Below are 20934 nucleotides of genomic sequence, written 5' to 3'. Positions count from 1 at the left end.
AGGGCAGCCTTGGCGGAGTCCAACCCTCACTGGAAACGTGTCCGACTTACTGCCGGCAATGCGGACCAAGCTCTGACACTGATCATACAGGGAGCGGACCGCCAAAATCAGACAGTCCGATACCCCATACTCTCTAAGCACTCCCCACAGGACTTCCAGGGGTAAATGGTCGAATGCCTTCTCCAAGTCCATAAAGCACATGTAGACTAGTTGGGCAAACTCCCATGCACCCTCAAGGACCCTGCCGAGAGTATAAAGCTGGTCCGCAGTTCCACGACCAGGACGTAAACCACACTGTTCCTCCTGAATCCGAGGTTCGACTATCCGGCGTAGCCTCTTCTCCAGTACACATGAATAGACCTTACCGGGAAGACTGAGGAGTGTGATCTCACGATAGTTGAAACACACCCTCTGGTTCCCCTTCTTAAAGAGAGGAACCACCACCCCGGTCTGCCAATCCAGAGGTACCTCCCCCGATGTCCACGCGATGCTGCAGAGTCTTGTCAACCAAGACAGCCCCACAGCATCCAGAGCCTTAAGGAACTCCGGGTGGATCTCATCCACCCCCGGGGCCTTGCCACCGAGGAGCTTTTTAACTACCTCAGCAACCTCAGCCCCAGAAATAGAAGAGCCCACCACAGATTCCCCAGGCACTGCTTCCTCATAGGAAGACGTGTTGGTGGGATTGAGGAGGTCTTCGAAGTATTCCCTCCACCGATCCACAACATCCGCAGTCGAGGTCAGCAGAACACCATCCTCACCATACACGGTGTTGATAGTGCACTGCTTCCCCTTCCTGAGGCGGCAGATGGTGGTCCAGAATCGCGTCGAAGCCGTCCGGAAGTCGTTTTCCATGGCTTCCCCGAACTCCTCCCATGTCCGAGTTTTTGCCTCCGCAACCGCTGAAGCCGCACACCACTTGACCTGTCGGTACCTGTCCGCTGCCTCAGGAGTCCTATGAGCCAAAAGAACCCGATAGGACTCCTTCTTCAGCTTGACGGCATCCCTCACCGCCGGTGTCCACCAACGGGTTCTAGGATTACCGCCACGACAGGCACCAACTACCTTGCGGCCACAGCTCCAATCAGCTGCCTCGACAATAGAGGTGCGGAACATGGTCCACTCAATGTCCAGCACCTCCCTCGTGGCATGTTCAAAGTTCTTCCGGAGGTGGGAATTGAAACTCTCTCTGACAGGAGACTCTGCCAGACGTTCCCAGCAAACCCTCACAATGCGTTTGGGCCTGCCAGGTCCACTTCAGAAAACCACTGCCATTAAATACAGTTGGTCACTACATCTGTAAGTGCAAGTTAAAGCTCTACTATGCAAAGCGAAAGCCATTTATCAACAACATCCAGCAACGCCGCCGGCTTCTCTCTAAGATGGACTCATGCAAAGTGGAAAAGTGTTCTGTGGTCTGACGAGTCCACATTTCAAATTGTTTTTGGAAATATTCGACATCGTGTCATTCGGACCAAAGGGGAAGCGAACCATCCAGACTGTTAGCGACGCAAAGTTCAAAAGCCAGCATCTGTGATGGTATGGTGGTGCATTAGTGCCCAAGGCATGGGTAACTTACACATCTGTGAAGGCACCATTAATGCTGAAAGGTACATACAGGTTTTAGAACAACATATGCTGCCATCTAAGCGCCGTCTTTTTCATGGACGTCACTGCTTATTTCAGCAAGACAATGCCAAGCCACATTCAGCACGTGTTACAACAGCGTGGCTTTGTAAAAAAAGAGTGCGGTTACTTTCCTGGCCCGCCTGCAGTCCAGACCTGTCTCCCATCAAAAATGTGTGGCGCATTATGAAGCGTAAAATACGACAGCGGAGACCCCGGACTGTTGAACGACTGAAGCTCTACATAAAACAAGAATGGGAAAGAATTCCACTTTCAAATCTTCAACAATTAGTTTCCTCAGTTCCCAATCGTTTATTGATTGTTGTTAAAAGAAAACGTGATGTAACACAGTGGTGAACATGCCCTTTCCCAACTACTTTGACACGTGTTGCAGCCATGAAATTCTAAGTTAATTATTATTTGCAAAAAAAAAAAAAAGTCTATGAGTTTGAACATCAAATATCGTGTCTTTGTAGTGCATTCAATTGAATATGGGTTGAAAAGGATTTGCAAATCATTGTATTCCGTTTATATTTACATCTAACACAATTTCCCAACTCATATGGAAACGGGGTTTGTAAATAAAGCGGTCTGCACCACTTTACAATGGTACATACAGTCCTTGTAAATCACACGCAACACGCCCACTAATAGTACAGGCTATTTTATAGATTGCTGTTTAGTGTGTGGTATTTGGTTTTTATTAAGTCAGGCCGATACTATAGCTAACAACAACATTTTATGAAGAAGGCAATGTTAGTACTGTATTAGCACAAACAAAAAGTGTGTGAGTATGATGGAATAGCGTGTACACATGATGCCCCCTTCACATTTCTGACTGCCCCTTCATATATGCCTGCCGAGAATCAGCCCTGTTGTACATTCTTGGGTAGCAGGTTATAATTTGCTTTGTGCATAGTTTTAGCTGTTTGTAAATGCACCAAATCATTGAAATTCAATATTTTGGGTTTTAAAAATTAAGGATTAGTATGTTCTCTGTATCCAGCATTATGTATTATTCTAACTGACCTTTTTTTGTAACACGGTTAGTGACTGAAGTGGACTTTTGTAATTATTTCCCCATATTTCTACACAATAACTTAGATATGGTAACACTAGCGGGCAGTAAAGAGTGTACAGTGAGTTTTGGTCTAGAACATATTTTGCTTTATTCTTTTTAAAAATATTTCTTGCCACCTTATGTTGCATGTTTTTATATTACATTTTTAGTTAATTTCTTCATCTATTATTGCACCCACAAATGTGATTTATTTTACTCTTTCGATATCTACTTCGTCTATTTGTATTTGTGTTTGACTTTCTCTTCTACTGTTACTGAATAGCCTGTTTTTGTCAAACCATCTCTTTAATTTGTTGATTTCTTCTGTTATTAATTGTATTAGCTTTTGTGTGCTCTCTGCTGAGTCGCCCAGAAGTTCCTTACTGCAACCTTGTTTGTCTTTATTTTGTTTTCAAACCGTTTAATTTCTCCTGCATATGTGTGCAGAGGGTGAACATGGGCAAATGCATTCAGCAGCAGCAAGAGAGGCTGAATGATCTTTTAAGGAGGAGAGAGTTGTGGCAAAACCAGCCAGCACCTGAAGGGAAGAAAGTGGTGAGATTCATATTCTTGACTGTAGTTTTGGTGTGCGCTACAATATTTTACTAAAGAGATGACCTGAATAACAGCAACAATCTGGCAGATAATAACCCCCCTAAGTGTGAGCACCAGCTCAGTGTGGCTATTAGTTTGGCCATCACAGTGTGTGGAGTTGGCAAGTTCGCCTCACGCACGCGTGAGTTTTCTTGAGTCTTCCAGCTTCGGCCCACATACCGAAAACAGGTTTGGTTGATTGGAAATTGTCTGAATGTGAGCGGAATGATTGTTTGAGTATATGTGTCTTGTGATAGGCTGGGGACCAGTCCGGTTTGCACCACACAGCTAGTGCCCGAAGTCAAATTCAGACAATGAATGGATGGGTGGATAGTTATTCAAAGCCAGACACGATTTAAAAAAAAACATTGATACAGGAGAGCCCATTTATTTGTCTATTGATTATAGAAACAGAATTGTTTACTGTCTGTACTTGATGACATACAGTACATGGTAAAAAACTATTGATTGCAGTTTTTTTTGTAGGGGTGGTCCCAATCAGGGTTTTTTGATGCTGATACCAATACCGACCAATACTGATCACATGTATTAACTCTAACTTTTTTAATGTATGTATGGTAAGTGCTATTGACATTGTAAACTTATCAACACAATATTTAAACTAGTTCCTTATTTTCTTATATTACATGCAATTTTTTAGCAAAACAAATCATTACTAAAGTAAATGATTGATTATATGCATGACTGCATGTATGCATATGTGCTTGTATATATGTACAGTATGTGTATATGTATGTTTGCACAGTGAATGTGTGTGTGTACCGTGAGTGTGTATGTATGTACTGTATTTGTCTATGTATGTGGGTAAGTACCAATGTGTGCGCATATGCATGTATTAATGAATTAATACACGTATGTGTGTATATACAGTCATGGTCAAAAGTTGACATACACTTCTAAAGAACATAATGTCATGGCTGTCTTGAGTTTCCAATCATTTCTACAACTCCTATTTTTTTGTGATGGAGTGATTGGAGCACAACCTTGTTAGTCACAAAAAACATTCATGAAGTTTGGTTCTTTTATGAATTTATTATGGGTCTACTGAAAATGTGACCAAATCTGCTGTGTCAAAAGTATACATACAGCAATGTTAATATTTGGTTACATGTCCCTTGGCAAGTTTCACTGCAATAAGGCGCTTTTGGTAGCCATCCACAAGCTTCTGGCAAACTTCTAGTTGAATTTTTGACTACTCCTCTTGACAAAATTGGTGCAAAATGTGTTGTTTTTCTGACTTGTTTCTTCAGCATTGTCCACATGTTCTCAATGGGGTTTAAGTCAGGACTTTGGGAAGGCCATTCTAAAACCTTAATTCTAGCCTGATTTAGCCATTCCTTTACCACTTTTGACGTGTGTTTGGGGTCATTGTCCTGTTGGAACAACTGCGCCCAAGACCTTACCTCCGGGCTGATGATTTTAGGTTGTACTGAAGAATTTGGAGGTAATCCTCCTTTTTCATTGTCCCATTTACTCTCTGTAAAGCACCAGTTTTATTGACAGCAAAACAGGCCCAGAGCATAATACTACCACCACCATGCTTGACAGTATCCTTGGTGTTCCTGGGATTAAAGGCCTCACTTCTCCAAACATATTGCTGAGTATTGTGGCCAAACAGCTCAATTTGTGTTTCATCAGACCACAGAACTGTCCTCCAGAAGGTCTTATCTTTGTCCATGTGATCAGCAGCAAACTTTAAATGAGCCTTAAGGTGTCGCTTCTGGAGCAAGGGCTTCCTTCTTGCATGGTAGCCTCTCAATCCATGGCAATGCAAAACATGCTTGACTGTGGACACTGACACCTGTTCCAGCAGCTTCCAATTCATTGCAGACCTGCTTTTTGGTGGTTCTTGGTTGACTCTTGATCATCCTGACCAATTTTCTCTCAGCAGCAGGTGATAGCTTGCGTTTTCTTCATGATCGTGGCAGTGACAAAACTGTGGCATACACTTTATATTTACGAACAATTGTCTGCACAGTTGCTCTTGGGACCTTAAGCTGCTTTGAAATGGCTCCAAGTGACTTTCCTGACTTGTTCAAGTCAATTATTCGTTTTTTCAGATCTGTGCTGAGTTCCTTTGACTTTCCCATTGTCGCGTTTGTAACTGAGTCTAATGACTGCATCACATCAGCCCTATTTAAATGGGCTCAGAGAAGTCAACAGGTGTCGTCAATCATACTCACTCACATGAAGTTAAGAGGCCATGCCATGAAGCTAATTTGATTTGATTGTAACTTTTCTTCATCACCAAAATTGATAATGAATTTTGCTGTATGTATACTTTTGACCCAGCAGATTTGGTCACATTTTCAGTAGACCCTTAATAAATTAATAAAAGAACCAAACTTCATGAATGTTTTTGTTACCAACAAGTATGTACTCCAATCATTCTATCACAAAAAAATAAGAGTTGGAGAAATTATTGGAAACTCAAGACAGCCAGTACTGTATGTATGTAAAATTGTGTGTATGTGAGTATGTATGTGAATTTGTATGGACAAAACCCAAAACCAGTGAAGTTGGCAAGTTGTGTAAATCGTAAATAAAAACAGAATACAATGATTTGCTAATCCTTTTCAACCTGTATTCAATTGAATAGACTGCAAAGACAAGATACTTAACGTCCAAACTGGAACCTTGTTATTTTTTGTAAATATTAACTCATTTGGAATCTGATGCCTGCAACATGTTTCAAAAAAGCTGGCACAAGTGGCAAAAAAGACTGAGAAAGTTGAGGAATGCTCATCAAACACTTTTTTGGAACATCCCACAGGTGAACAGGCTAATTGGGAACAAGTGGGTGCCATGATTGGGTATAAAAGCGGCTTCCATGAAATGCTCAGTCATTCACAAACATGGATGGGGCGAGGGTCACCACTTTGTGAACAAATGCGTGAGCAAATTGTCGAATAGTTTAAGAACAACATTTCTCAAAGAGCTATTACAAGGAATTTAGGGATTTCACCATCTGCGGTCCGTAATATCATCAAAAGTTTCAGAGAATCTGGAGAAATCACTGTAAGCGATGATATTACGGACCTTTGATCCCTCATCAAAAACAGACACTTGGGCTCAGGAACACTTCAGAAAACCACTGTCAGTAGCTACAGTTCGTCGCTACATCTGTAAGTGCAAATTAAAGCCATTTATCAACAACACCTAGAAACGCTGCAGGCTTCGCTGGGCCCAAGCTCATCTAAGATGGACTGATGCAAAGTGTAAAAGTGTTCTGTGGTCTGACGAGTCCACATTTCAAATTGTTTTTGGAAACTGTGGACGCCGTGTCCTCCGGACCAAAGAGGAAAACAACCATCCGGATAGTTTTAGGTGCAAAGTTCAAAAGTCAGCATCTGTGATGATATGGGGGTGTATTAGTGCCCAAAGCATGGGTAACTTACACATTTGTGAAGGCACCATTAATGCTGAAAGGTACATACAGGTTTTGGAGCAACATATGTTGCCATCCAAGCAATGTTATCATGGACGCCCCTGCTTATTTCAGCAAGACATTGTCAAGCCACGTGTTAAAACAGCGTGGTATCGTAGTAAAAGAGTGTGGGTACTAGACAGGCCTGCCTGTAGTCCAGACCTGTCTCCCATTGAAAATGTGTGGCGCAAATACGTAAAATACGCAAAGCTTAAATACGACAACATAGACCCCGGACTGTTAAACAACTTAAGCTGTACATCAAGCAAGAATGGGAAAGAATTCCACCTGAAAAGCTTCAAAAATTGGTCTCCTCAGTTCCCAAACGTTTACTGAGTGTTGTTAAAAGGAAAGGCCACGTAACACAGTGGTAGAAATGCCCCTGTGCCAATTAATGATTATTTGCAAATAAAACAATTTGTTCCTCAGTTCGAACATTAAATATCTTGTCTTTGCGGTCTATTCAATTGAATATAAGTTGAAAAGGATTTGCAAATCATCGTATTCTGTTTTTATTTACGAATTACACAACGTGCCAACTTCACTTGTTTTGGGTTTTGTACAACATATATCTACTACCTTTTTAAATCATTTGTAATTTGCCCTCAAAGTCTTCCTGTGTCCAGGGACGTATTCCCTGGGTTTGTAATCATAACTAAAACAACAACAAAAATGATTTAGAAAACAACAAAAATATAGACTTAATAACTCAAGTATCGATCATATACTGACACTACTCTTGGTATCGACACCACCAATTTATGGATCGATCCACCTTCCTTTAACATATTGTGCATTGTCTCCAACAATACTGACACACTAAGAGTTGCTGTTCATAGCTGCTTAGTTTCTGCTGCAACACAGTTCCATTTACACTTCTTAAAGTTTACTACGCACTTATTTATCGGTGTCACTTCAAGTTAGCTTAGCTATAAACAGGAATGAATCATTAATGGCCATCACGTACTTTCGATCGGAACACATCCCGAGTTTTTAGGTTTTGTTTTTTTATTCTCAATAAATAACACAGAATAACACAGTGTCAGAAGAATATTTTCCATAGGGGGGAAAAGTATCAGTGTGATTGTGACACAGCGTTATACAAATGCCTCATGTTCAAAGGGTTCATTTTTCTTTTTCAAAGACGACTGAGAAGCCGGGGTCACCCACAGAAGAAGAAGAAGCAGATGAGATGAAAGAGTACGATGATTTTCTAGTGCTAGAAGAGAACGTCCTGCAAGGCATGGGATTGACACCATAGCATGGTGGGCAGCATGGTTTGTTTCACTAAACTATTTTTATTCACATGCCCTCTAGATACAACACAGACAGTAATTGTTCTTTGGAAAATGTATATGTATTTATTGTAAGCATTTAAATTTTCTCATATCTCAACACTAAAATGTGTATTACAAAAGTTTTCTGTAGCTATATTTTACAACAAATGTGGACCTAAACGTGAAAATAATACAGTTCCAAAAACGAACAAACTGACTCATCATGTCATCAATATTCCCTCTTTTGGGGCTTCAGTGGTCACCAGTGTATTTTTATCCCCACAGCCACAGATGTGAGATTTGGTTTCTGGGCAATGTGATCCAGTAGTGTTCTTTTTTTCATCGCTCTTCAATGTTAGAGCCTGGGCTTTGTCAAACATTTGACATTTGAAGGAAGTAATTTTAAGGCTGCTTTAATTTCATGATGTTTATCTGTTGTTGATAGGCCTCTCCAATATATAAAGTTATTATTCCCAGACCATCACATGCTGTTGATAGACTAAGACTCAGACAAACTTCATTGACCCACAAAGGAAATCGTTCCACACAGTAACTCAGTTTCAATGGATGGACAGGGTAAGGATGGAAATGATAATGCAGGTATTAAGTAGACTAAAAATGTACCATAGTAGCAATCTAAAATATAACATATCTGTAATATTTACATATTATATATACAGTATATAATATATACTGATATATTATTATAGTATATTATAAATAATATTAATATATATATATATATATATATATATATATATATATATATATATATATATATATATGATGAGCAGCTTTCACTATGATGAGAGGATCTGTGGCCCTAAACGTGTTGTAAAAGTCAAAAAACCATTCATCTTGATTTAGGTGAGTAGTTTCCTGTAGTGTGCTGCATGTTGGCCTTTATTGGTGTGATGATAATTTGCATATGACAAATGAAACAATAACATTGTTATATCAATAAAACTGTTAATTAAAATAAAAAAATGTGTTTACCGGTATGTTGGTCGCCTTCTGTTTGTTTAACTTCTTCCTGTTAGCATATCTGAACAACAAACCAACTGGCAAATTGAATAATGTGTTATTTTATTTCTCATTCAAATGATGTCCTTCTTTCAAGACTGTACGTTCTACATTTTAGTCTCTATAATTTTGTTGTAGACCTTGTAAAGTTGGTACATGTACCGGTAAAAGTAATACATTTAGGAAAATATATTTTGTCCTATATGGTCAAGGTAGCTGAGTTCAAAGGTCAGATCGGTCTTAACATGTTCCTGGCTACTACTTACATGTTATATGTGTTTTATGTTGCACGATTGCACCAAGAAAAATTCCTAGTTTGTAAACCCGTTCTCAAACAATGGCAATAAAAACTATTCTGATTCTGATTCTGATTACAGTTTTCAAACAGCTTCCTAATGTTCAAATCAAGAACCATATTGATTTTCAACGATATTTGAGACGAGGTGACACCTGTAACAGTCGATCTTAATGTTTGTAACCCATGGCAAGGATGTACAGTAGCTAAGATCAAATGCCCCATTTGTTGCTATCTGTTAGGGCTGCAATGATTATTTAGTTAATTGGATTGAGAAAAAAGCTTTAATTTATATTCTGCTGCTTCAATTAATAGTTTAACCAGTTTTAATTAATAAAAATGTATCAAATCCGAACCACATTGAGTCCCCGCAACTTTAAACACGCCAACATAGTTTCTGCACGGCTGCTGCAATGGGGCACGCTTGAGCAAGGTGGTGTGTGGCGGATAACAGCGGACAGTTTTTTTTACAATTGTGTTATTGATGCACATAGATTAAAAGGTCCATTGATGATGTGCATTTTGTACAAAAAAAGTAAAGGTTATGGCACGCAGAAAAATCGTAGAAAATTTCAACTAAGTTGGCTGTAAAAAACAACAACACATGGAGGCCATTAATTTAGTTTTTATCCGATTACTCGAGTAATCGAACAAACTAATTGATAGATTACTCAACTACAAAAGTAACTGATAGCTGAAGCCTTACTACAAACATTTTTCTGCCCGTTTTTCGAAAAGTTGTCAGTTATGGATTTGAGAGTTAAAGTTAAAAGTTAATGTACCACTGATAGTCACACACACTAGGTGTGGTGAAATCACCTTCTGCATTTGACCCATTCTCTTGTTCCACCCCCTGGGAGGTGAGGGGAGCAGTGAGCAGCAGCGGTGGCCGCGCTCGGGAATCAGTTTTGGTCATTTAACCCCCAATTCCAACCCTTGATGCTGAGTGCCCAACAGGGAGGTAATGGCTTGGTGTTCTGGACTGCCACATTTTGAGTTAAGGTTCTTTGTTTTTATGTGGTTGAATGGATATCGTTTGGCTAGAAATTAATCAATGTGTGTTCCATTCCACAATGTGAGCATGCAGTATTTATCCATGTTTTTGTTTTATTTTCTCCAGCACCCCCCGCGACCCCAAAAGGGACAAGCGGTAGCAAATGGATGGATGGATGGATTTTTACCTCACTTTAACATAAAGCCAGACTATTTATGTAAATAAGGTAATCTGCAATGAAACACACATGATGCTGCCTGTGGTTATTTTTTAAAGTAAAAAAGAGTCAGTGCTATACTGGTTGAATTAACCAAAGTAGCGCTGCAGGTCTACAGTATAGTTTAGTAAACACTTGACAAGCCCTGTGTGTTGGCAGCTAATGCCAAGGCACTGCTCATATGCAGTTGCATGTCTGAAATGGAAAGTGCTATTAAGACATTTTCTTTTAGTTCACTTTTTACTGCAACACAAAACATTTACAAAAATTAAACACCAACAAGCAGTTTAATAGCTAAAAGACAAAACACTTTTCTCTCCTCGTTAATGTCAAAAGACCCTTTTCTGCCACATTGTTCTCAACATTTATGAGAATGTTCTCTCCTTGAAGTGTACTGCCAGAGGCCCTGTGGACTCAATTAGTTTCACTCCTCCAAGGGGATAAAATGTGGATGCCTCCGAGTGCCAGGTCCAACTCAGGTCAAGAGCAGCCCGGCAAGCCTATAGTTACTACTTCACAGCTGCTATCTGGCCAGAAAAGAGGCAGGGGTGACACAGGGAGACAGAGTTGGAATGGAAATGGGGGAGTACTGCATGATACAAGGCCAAATATCTTTCGCCAACTTTTCACACTATGTTTAAAAAAAACAGCCTCAACGAGGAGAATAACAAATAGTTGAATGCTGGGAAGCAGAATGGGGGTAAAGAGGGTCTAAAATAGAAAACCAATATACTTGTATTCATCTTGGCCATGATCCATGCTCATGGATGGTGGTGTCATGAAGCAGAGGGGGTGGAGGAGTGGGAAGAATGGGCTGATGTGAGGAAGGCGTCCATATGGCCCCTGAGGCACCAGCAAGGCCTCGGTGACAAAGGGGGCCTCCGCTCTTCACTTTTTCTCTTCTTCAAACCTTTGGGAATGTGTTTTTAGGCCCTCTCTCCTCAACGGAGCCTCTCACTTTCTCCCTGGCCAGCTCAGGAATGTGCCTTCTACAATCCAACACACACACACGAGCACTCACGCACGTGTCTTCCCCATGCCTGGTTAGTTATTATCATGACTGACGCGTAGAATGTGCGCCAGCGCTGTAAGCACAAACCTAACATGCAGTCAGAAAAGGCCAATAAACACTTGGAGGCAATTCTTTAGATCAGGGGTCGCCAACATTTTGACCTCTGTATCAGCTAGTTTCTGTTAAACGTCTTATTGCTCTAGTTGTCTCGTAATCTCATTCTATTGTCATCTAAACCTGCATAAACAAAGAAAAGCAATATGCAAAACACTCATAAATGAATATTTACTTGATCAGTGTGAGAGTTCAGGTTGTTTTCCAGAGAGAAGGTGATAACAGCGTGGTTTGGCAAGCATAGCGTGTTTTTAAAATCCAATTTGTTTTCATTTTTCTTCATCTCCCCATTATACTAAGGTCTTTTCAGCAGCAGTGAGAAAGTTTGTTACACATGCCAGTAGTGAACGTGTACAGTACAAGGCCAAAAGTTTGGACACACCTTCTCATTTCAATGCATTTTCTTTATTTTCATGACTATCTACATTGTAGATTGTCACTGAAGGCATCAAAACTATGACACCTGTGAAGTGAAAACCATTTCAGGTGCCTACCTCTTGAAGCTCATCGAGAGAATGCCAAGAGTGTGCGAAACAGTAATCAGAGCAAAGGGTGGCTATTTTGAAGAAGCTATAATACAACACGTGTTTTCAGTTATTTCACCTTTTTTTGTTAAGTACATAACTCCACATGTGTTCATTCATAGTTGTGATGCCTTCAGTGACAATCTACAATGCAAATAGTCATGGAAATAAAGAAAAGAGAAGGTGTGTCCAAACTTTTCGCCTGTACCGTACAAGCTCTACTTTGACCATGAGGTAGTGTCAGAATCAAATATTTATTTACATATTTCTCAACTAAAACAAACCACATAATTTCTAAATTTGTTTGCACCAAATTTGCTTGTTGAATCTCTCAAAATAACCTTACATTTCTATATTTTATCCCAACTTTTAATCCAGGGGTTTTCTTTGGGGTTTTAGTTTTCTTTGTTTAAAAATAGAACAAGCACATTCTGAAAATGTACAAATCATAATGTTGTTGGGTTTTTTTTACACTTACATGTTGCGGGTAATAGTATTCTATTTTTATTTGTCGTTATTTATATTTTCTGAATAAATTATGTGATAAAGTTCATCTGTCAACTCATTGGTGTTAATTGTCAATCTATCAAGTTAAAAAAGTATATCAAAATCAAATTACAGGATGTTTTTTACGTAGTAAGATAATTTTCCTTGACTGATGTACTAACATCATGTGGTTTATTTTGTACATACATCATCTACAACAAATAATTGCTATTGCGACATCTAGTGGACACATTTAGAACAGCGGTTTCTTTCATTCAAAAATTTCAGGTACATTTTGAAACTTAGAAAAACTCATCCCGCGGGCCGGATAAAACCTGTTATCCTTATCTGGCCCTCGGGCCGTACGTTTGACACCCCTGTTTTAATCTAATGATACACATATTGAACTACTCAGGCATTTTTTTTGTGCAAGGTTCCTTTTGGTGAAGTTAGCTAATTTAAGTAACTGGACTGAAAATAACAGGAATGAGTTTTTAGCATAGCATTAGCAAATAAATATAATATAGCTGCATGGAAATTGTCAGTTGTCATGATCTCTAATGACAGTTAATAGTCCCTGGTATTTAGTTTTATTTCCTGTCCAGCACTCGTATTTTTGTTTCCACCTTCTGTTTACCTCCATTTGCCACCACTTCTCCTTTGATCCGAGCACTGGCTCCAACACCTGTCCCTGATTGGCAATCAGGACACACCTATGCCTGACTGACAATCAGGAAACCTCTTAAGCCAGCCTTGTCAGTAGGACAGGGCTAGATCATTTTTCTTGTTCGCTCATTTTCCTGCTGCACTATTGATGTCATTAAATACATTTTTGCATGCATGATGCCTGCTGTCTCTGCATCCTGGGGTCATATTTGAAGGTTTCTCACATCAAAAAGTCATACTAATATACAAACCCCGTTTCCATATGAGTTGGGAAATTGTATTAGATGTAAATATAAACGGAATACAATTATTTGCAAATCCTTTTCAACCCATATCCAGTTGAATGCACTACAAAGACAAGATATTTGATGTTCAAACTCATAAACTTTTTTTTTTTTTTGCAAATAATAATTAACTTAGAATTTCTGGACTGCAACACGTGACAAAGTAGTTGGGAAAGGGCATGTTCACCACCGTGTTACATCACCTTTCCTTTTAACAACACTAAGTAAATGTTTGGGAACTGTGGAGACACATTGTTTAAGCTTCTCAGGTGGAATTCTTTCCCATTCTTGCTTGATGTACAGCTTAAGTTGTTCAACAGTCCGGGGGTCTCCTGTGTGGTATTTTAGGCATCACATTTTCAATGGGAGACAGATCTGGACTACAGGCAGGCCAGTCTAGTACCCGCATTCTTTTACTATGAAGCCACGTTGATGTAACATGTGGCTTGGCATTGTCTTTCTGAAATAAGCAGGGGCATCCATGGTAACGTTGCTTGGATGGCAACATATGTTGCTCCAAAACCTGTATGTACCTTTCAGCATTAATGGTGCCTTCACAGATGTGTAAGTTTCCCATGTCTTGGGCACTAATACACCCCCATACCATCACAGATGCTGGCTTTTCAACTTTGCGCCTATAACAATCCGGATGGTTGTTTTCCTCTTTGGTCCGGAGGACACGACGTCCACAGTTTCCAAAAACAATTTGAAATGTGGACTCGTCAGACCACAGAACACTTTTCCACTTTGTATCAGTCCATCTTAGATGAGCTCAGGCCCAGCGAAGCCGACGGCGTTTCTGGGTGTTGTTGATAAACGGTTTTCGCCTTGCATAGGAGAGTTTTAACTTGCACTTACAGATGTAGCGACCAACTGTAGTTACTGACAGTGGGTTGCTGAAGTGTTCCTGAGCCTATGTGGTGATATCCTTTACACACTGATGTCACACAATTTGCTCACGCATTTGTTGACAAAGTGGTGACTCTCGCCCCATCCTTGTTTGTGAATGACCGAGCATTTCATGGAATCTACTTTTATACCCAATCATGGCACCCACCTGTTCCCAATTTGCCTGTTCACCTATGGGATGTTCCAAATAAGTGTTTGAATGAGCATTCCTCAACTTTATCAGTATTTATTGCCACCTTTCCCAACTTCTCTGTCACGTGTTGCTGGCATCAAATTCTAAAGTTAATGATTATTTGCAAAAAAAAAAGAAAAGTTTATCAGTTGAACATCAAATATGTTTTCTTTGTAGCATATTCAACTGAATATGGGTTGAAAATGATTTGCAAATCATTGTATTCCGTTTATATGTACATCTAACACAATTTCCCAACTCATATGGAAACGGGGTTTGTAGCATGTGGACGCTAATCACATTGTAGTGATGCTACAGACATTTCTATTTTAAAAATAAACAGGAAAGAAAACATTTATGTAACAGGACTGTACTTATGATAACCCCCCACCCCATTCATAGTTAAAGTATTATGAAATATCATCAAATATAAAGTAGAGCAATCCTTTGTTGGGATCATTTTCCTTTTCAACAAAAGCATTCAATCCACATTCTTCCCTGTTGCCCAAGGTGCTGCAGAGTTGCTAAAATGATCCTTTCTAAACCGTGATAATAAACCACACAACTATGTTCTTTAAACCCTGTGAGAGCTGTGTGGAAGGGTTCATTAGTTGACCTTTGACCTCATAAGAGATCAGGTGACCAGGGCTTCACTTTGGAATGTTTCTTCTTGACTCTTTTTCATTTTCTAATTTAAAAGCTTTCAGCAGTTTGGGATTCTTGTCATTTTTAAATAATTTCCATGTCCACGTGGACCATTTAGGGGCGTCACCGTGGTTGCTTCAGTATTGGGCCTAAGTCACTAGTATGTTCAAAGAATTTTCTTGAATTCCTTTTTTGTTTTATATTGAGGGGGTGACAGCAGACTGACCAACATTAAATATAACTGTACCTCAATATCTCAGGCCCTGATTGGTGTTTGCTTATGTTTATAAAAATTATATAGGTGCTTGTGTTCATTCAGAAATTTGGGAAAATACAGTGCCTGTAACAGTGCATGCAGCCGCGGCGGTCCGGCCTTTTGGGGCCCTTTGGTGGATTTCCATTCTGGCCACTTTTTTGATGGCCTGGTCGATCGCTTTCGGCTTAGATGCAACATTTATTGGTGGTATGTGAAGCCGGGAAAATCCATAAATAAGCCACAGCGTTGAATAGAGAGCTGGTTTTAAAGTAGGGGGAAAAAGAATCGGCCTATTATGGAGAACGATACCTCACAAAAGTATAAATAACAGGGATAATACTGGGATAAATCAATAAAAGAACGACTAAATGATTGAATAATTAAATGCCTGAATAAATAACTGGTAAATAAATGGGACCTACCTGGTAAATAATTAAAAGTTTTTAAATTAATTTCTACATTTATTTATTTCTACATTATTATTATTTACTTATAAAGTTAAAGTACCACTGATAGTCACACACTAGGTCGTGAGTTCAAACCCCAGCCGAGTAATGGGTCCCATTGTTATAGTCTTTGGTATGACTCGGACTCATGATCTACCGCAGGGTGGACACTCTAACCACAAGGCCACTGAGCAGTTTATACTTATTTGTACAAACCCCGTTTCCATATGAGTTGGGAAATTGTGTTGGATGTAAATATAAACGGAATACAATGATTTGCAAATCCTTTTCAACCCATATTCAATTGAATGCACTACAAAGACAAGATATTTGATGTTCAAACTCATAAACTTTTTTTTTTTTTTGCAAATAATAATTAACTTAGAATTTCATGGCTGTAACACGTGCCAAAGTAGTTGGGAAAGGGCATGTTCACCACTGTGTTACATCACCTTTTCTTTTAACAACACTCAATAAACGATCGGTAACTGAGGAAACTAATTGTTGAAGCTTTGAAAGTGGAATTCTTTCCCATTCTTGTTTTATGTAGAGCTTCAGTCGTTCAACAGTCCGGGGTTTCCGCTACCGTATTTTACGCTAGGCTCCAGCGCCCCCGCGACCCCAAAGGGAATAAGCGGTAGAAAATGGATGGATGGATAATGCGCCACACATTTTCGATGGGAGACAGGTCTGGACTGCAGGCGGGCGAGGAAAGTACCCGCACTCTTTTTTTTTTTTACGAAGCCACGCTGTTGTAACACGTGCTGAATGTGGCTTGGCATTGTCTTGCTGAAATAAGCAGGCGCGTCCATGAAAAAGACGGCGCTTAGATGGCAGCATATGTTGTTCCAAAACCTGTATGTACCTTTCAACATTAATGGTGCCTTCACAGATGTGTAAGTTTCCCATGCCTTGGGCACTAATGCACCCCCATACCATCACAGATGCTGGCTTTTGAACTTTGCGTTGATAACAGTCTGGATTGATTTGTGCACTGGTGCACAGTCATGTTGGAAGAGGAAGGGGCCCGCTCCGAAGTGTTCCCACAAGGTTGGGAGCATGGAATTGTCCAAAATGTTTTGGGGTCCTGGAGCATTCAAAGTTAATTTCACTGGAACTAAGGGGCCAAGCCCAACTCCTGAAAAACAACCCCACACCATAATTCCTCCTCCACCAAATTTCACACTCGGCACAATGCAGTCCGAAATGAACCTCCAAACCCAGACTCCTCCATCATATTGCCAGATGGAAAAGCGTGATTCATCACTCCAGAGAACGTCTCTCCACTGCTCTAGAGTCCAGTGGTGACGTGCTTTACACCACTGCATCCTACACTTTGCATTGGACTTGGTGATGTGTGGCTTAGATGCAGTTGCTCGGCCATGGAAACCCATTCAATGAAGCTCTCTGCATACTGTATGTGGGCTAATTGGAAGGTCACATGAAGTTTGGAGCTCTGTAGCAACTGACTGTGCAGAAAGTCGACCACCTCTTTGCACTATGCGCTTCAGCATCCGCTGACCCTCTCTGTCAGTTTACGTGGCCTACCACGTTGTGGCTGAGTTGCTGTTGTTCCCAAACCCTTCCATATTCTTATAATAAAGCCAACAGTTGACTTTGGAATATTTAGGAGCGAGGACATTTCACGACTGGATTTGTTGCACAGGTGGCATCCTATGACAGTTCCACACTGGAAATCACTGCGCTCCTGAGAGCGGCCCATTCTTTCACAAATGTTTGTAGAAACAGTCTCCATGCCTAAGTGCTTGATTATATGCACCTGTGGCCAGGCCAAGTGATTAAGACACCTGATGCTGATCATTTGGATGGGTGGCTAAATACTTTGGCAATATAGTGTATATGATAATAGCTTCACTATAGAGGCAATTTGTTTTTCCACTCTACTGCTACTTTGAGATCTGGGTAGTAGCTGATTGAGTACCTGATTTCTTTCAACACTCAGGCAGTTGTTTTTTTCTTCCATTTTTCTTCAATATTCTGTTTTGTTGAAATGACTGCCTCAGGCGGCTTTCCTTCTTGTAGTGACAGTTACATTCTCTGCAAAACAACAATTTGTCAGTTCCCCACAACTGTGCGCCACAATTTAGTGGCAACAACTCTTGTCATCAGTTCCCTCCCAAAAAAAGAGCTTCCTCGAGTCGAAAATATTCACAGTGACAACGCGAGACAAGTCACACCTGTTCATGTGTGATGATGATTTACTTAACATATTTTGTCAAAATTCAGCTTGTACTTGGCTTAAATCCAAACCAGGATGCCTTGAGTGGAATCTGTTCTATTTTACAAGCCAAAATATGTGAAAATGTTGAACATACATCTCTATAAAGTATTATCAGCAACAGAAAAATGAAAGAGCACCTGTGACAGACAGAAACTAATTGGAAACCAAAAAGAAAGCTAACATGCATGTTGAGTTTGGTTTTTAGACAATTCACACATGAATCTATAATGGGATGGGTTGGGATTTTGTTTTCGAGGGCTTTTGCTTGAGGGAACGTGAAAGAATTGTTCTTACTGAGAATTTGACAGGACTGACATGGACTTGGTTATACTGTATATACTTAGTGGCAACAACATCAGGTACACATGTAAGAAATTTAATAGCATATTTTAATAAACTTTTTCATAAGACTTTGTCCTAATATACAGTGCATTATCGAGAGCAGTGGTTCTCAAACCTTAGTACCACCTCAGAAAAGACTTTGCTCTTCAAGTACCACCATAATGACCTACATTAAAATGCGGTAGTGTAGTAGGCCTAAGTATTTATTAAAAACTATATTTATTTGTTTATTTGTCACAGTTTCAACAGTAACACGTATTTAAATATAGAAAAAATAAAACACAGTTCTTTAATAAAGTGATTCTTTTGCGTACCACTAATGCTACAACTACCACAGTTTGTAAATCACTGATCTAGTTTACTTAATGGTGTGGCAAAAGTCTGTTTATAACATTTTCAAACTCGATTTGAAATGCAGATAAATAATCAATTATTTGTATTCCCACACACGGTTACTGCAATAACTTGCTATGATAAAACATTTCAGTTCAGTTCAGTTCAGTTTCAGTTTATTTGGAACATGCATACGATACTATGTAATGCATCACATAATTCCAGTTGTTTCATTACAGCACGTCCGAAAAGTGGTAGGAAGAAGCAGAGCTTATATAATCCTACCCCTTTTCATACCATAGCATTTTAATCCAATTTTCTTGTTCTCTGTAACAGAACAGTGAACACATAAATAATATACCATAGTAAGCAAACAAATATTAAATACATAAATAATCTTTGTCTCAATAAAAAAAAAAGGGTTCAAGATGTTCACGATAATTCTTGTTTTGTGTACTTTTTGAACACTTGTAGTTTGAACAGTCTCTTAAACTGAATCATATTGGTATTTTGTTTGATTTCTTTGGTTAATCCGTTCCATAATTTAATTCCACATACAGATACACAAAGGTTTTAAGTGTTGCACAAGCATACAAATATTTGAAATTAGATTCTCCTCTAAGGTTATATTTCTCCTCTTTTGTTGAGAAGAATTGTTGTACATTCTTGGGTAGCAGGTTATAGTTTACTTTGTACATAATTTTAGCTGTTTGCAAATGCACCAAATCGTTTAATTTCAATAATTGTAATTTAATAAATAAAGGGTTTGTATGTTCTCTATATCCAACATTATGTATTATTCTAATTGATCTTTTTTGAACGAAGCGCACATTTGTAGTTGTTTCCCCATTTTTCGACACAGTAACTCAGATATGATAACACTAGCGAGCAGTAGAGAATATGAAGTGATTTTTGGTCTACAACATGTTTTGCTTTATTTATTATTGACGTGTTTCTTGCTTCTTATGTCGTATATTTTTTACATGCGATTTCCAATTCATTTTATCATCTATTATTACACCCAAAAATGTGTTTTTGTTTACCCTTTCAATATTTACTCTGTCTATTTGTAATTGTGTTTGACTTTCTCTTCTACTGTTACCAAATAGCATTATTTGAGTTTTACTGAGATTCAAATATAGTCTGTTTTTGTCAAACCATATCTTTAATTTGTTAATTTCTTCTGTTATTATTTGTATAATCTTCTGTGTGTTCTCTCCTGAATAACATCATGTTGTATCATCTGCAAATAATACTAACTTTAAGTCTTATGTAACTTTACAAATGTTATTTATATAGAGATTGAACAATTTTGGTCCGAGTATTGATCCCTGAGGTACGCCACAAAATATTTTTAGCTCTGTGGAAGTGTGTTCGCCTATCTTCACGTATTGCTTCCTGTTGGTTAAGTAGCTTTTTATCCAGTTCAAGACAAACCCTCTGATGCCATACCGTTCTAATTTGTTTATTAAGATGCTGTGATTAATTGTGTCAAATGCTTTTGGTAAATCCATAAACACTGCAGCAGCACATTTTTTTTACTATCTATTGCATTTGTGATCTCTTCCGTTATTTCGATTAATGCCATTGATGTTGAGATGTTGGCTCTGTATCCATATTGGTTGTCTGTGAGTGTTTTGTTTTTATTCATGAATTTGTCTGCTCTGCTGTTAAACAGTTTTCCAATGACTTTAGAAAATTGTGGAAGTAGAGAAACAGTTCTGTAGTTTGTAAACTGGTGTTTGTCTCAAGTCTTATCAATCAGTACGATTTTTGCTATTTTCATTTTATCAGGGAATTTGCCTGTTTGAAATGATAGGTTGCTGATATATGTTAAAGGTTCTGAAATCTCTTCTTTTTTCATAATATTGATTATTTCCTCTTTTGTCACTCCCAGATTTGGTCCAATGTTCACAAAGTACTTTTTGAAGCTTTCAACTACTTCGTTCATATTGTCATTTTTTATATT

General features: G+C 39.1%; 1 protein-coding gene across 2 annotated transcripts in view; it reads left to right on the top strand.

The window, feature by feature from the left end:
* Positions 1-8753, top strand: part of dnai3 (dynein axonemal intermediate chain 3) — a 43806-nt gene extending 35053 nt beyond the window's left edge. For both annotated transcript variants that reach the window (XM_072914726.1, XM_061976358.2), the window contains exons 21-22: positions 3134-3241; positions 7873-8753. In XM_072914726.1, the coding sequence (XP_072770827.1) occupies positions 3134-3241; positions 7873-7989 (225 nt within the window). In that variant the 3' untranslated portion in view covers positions 7990-8753. The remainder of the gene's footprint in view (positions 1-3133; positions 3242-7872) is intronic.
* Positions 8754-20934: the final 12181 nt, after the last annotated feature.

The sequence above is a fragment of the Nerophis lumbriciformis genome, linkage group LG14, assembly GCF_033978685.3.
Source record: "Nerophis lumbriciformis linkage group LG14, RoL_Nlum_v2.1, whole genome shotgun sequence".
In the NCBI taxonomy this organism is placed as follows: domain Eukaryota; kingdom Metazoa; phylum Chordata; class Actinopteri; order Syngnathiformes; family Syngnathidae; genus Nerophis; species Nerophis lumbriciformis.
Note: the sequence above shows the minus strand (reverse complement) of the source record. Positions and strands in the feature narration are given on the sequence as shown.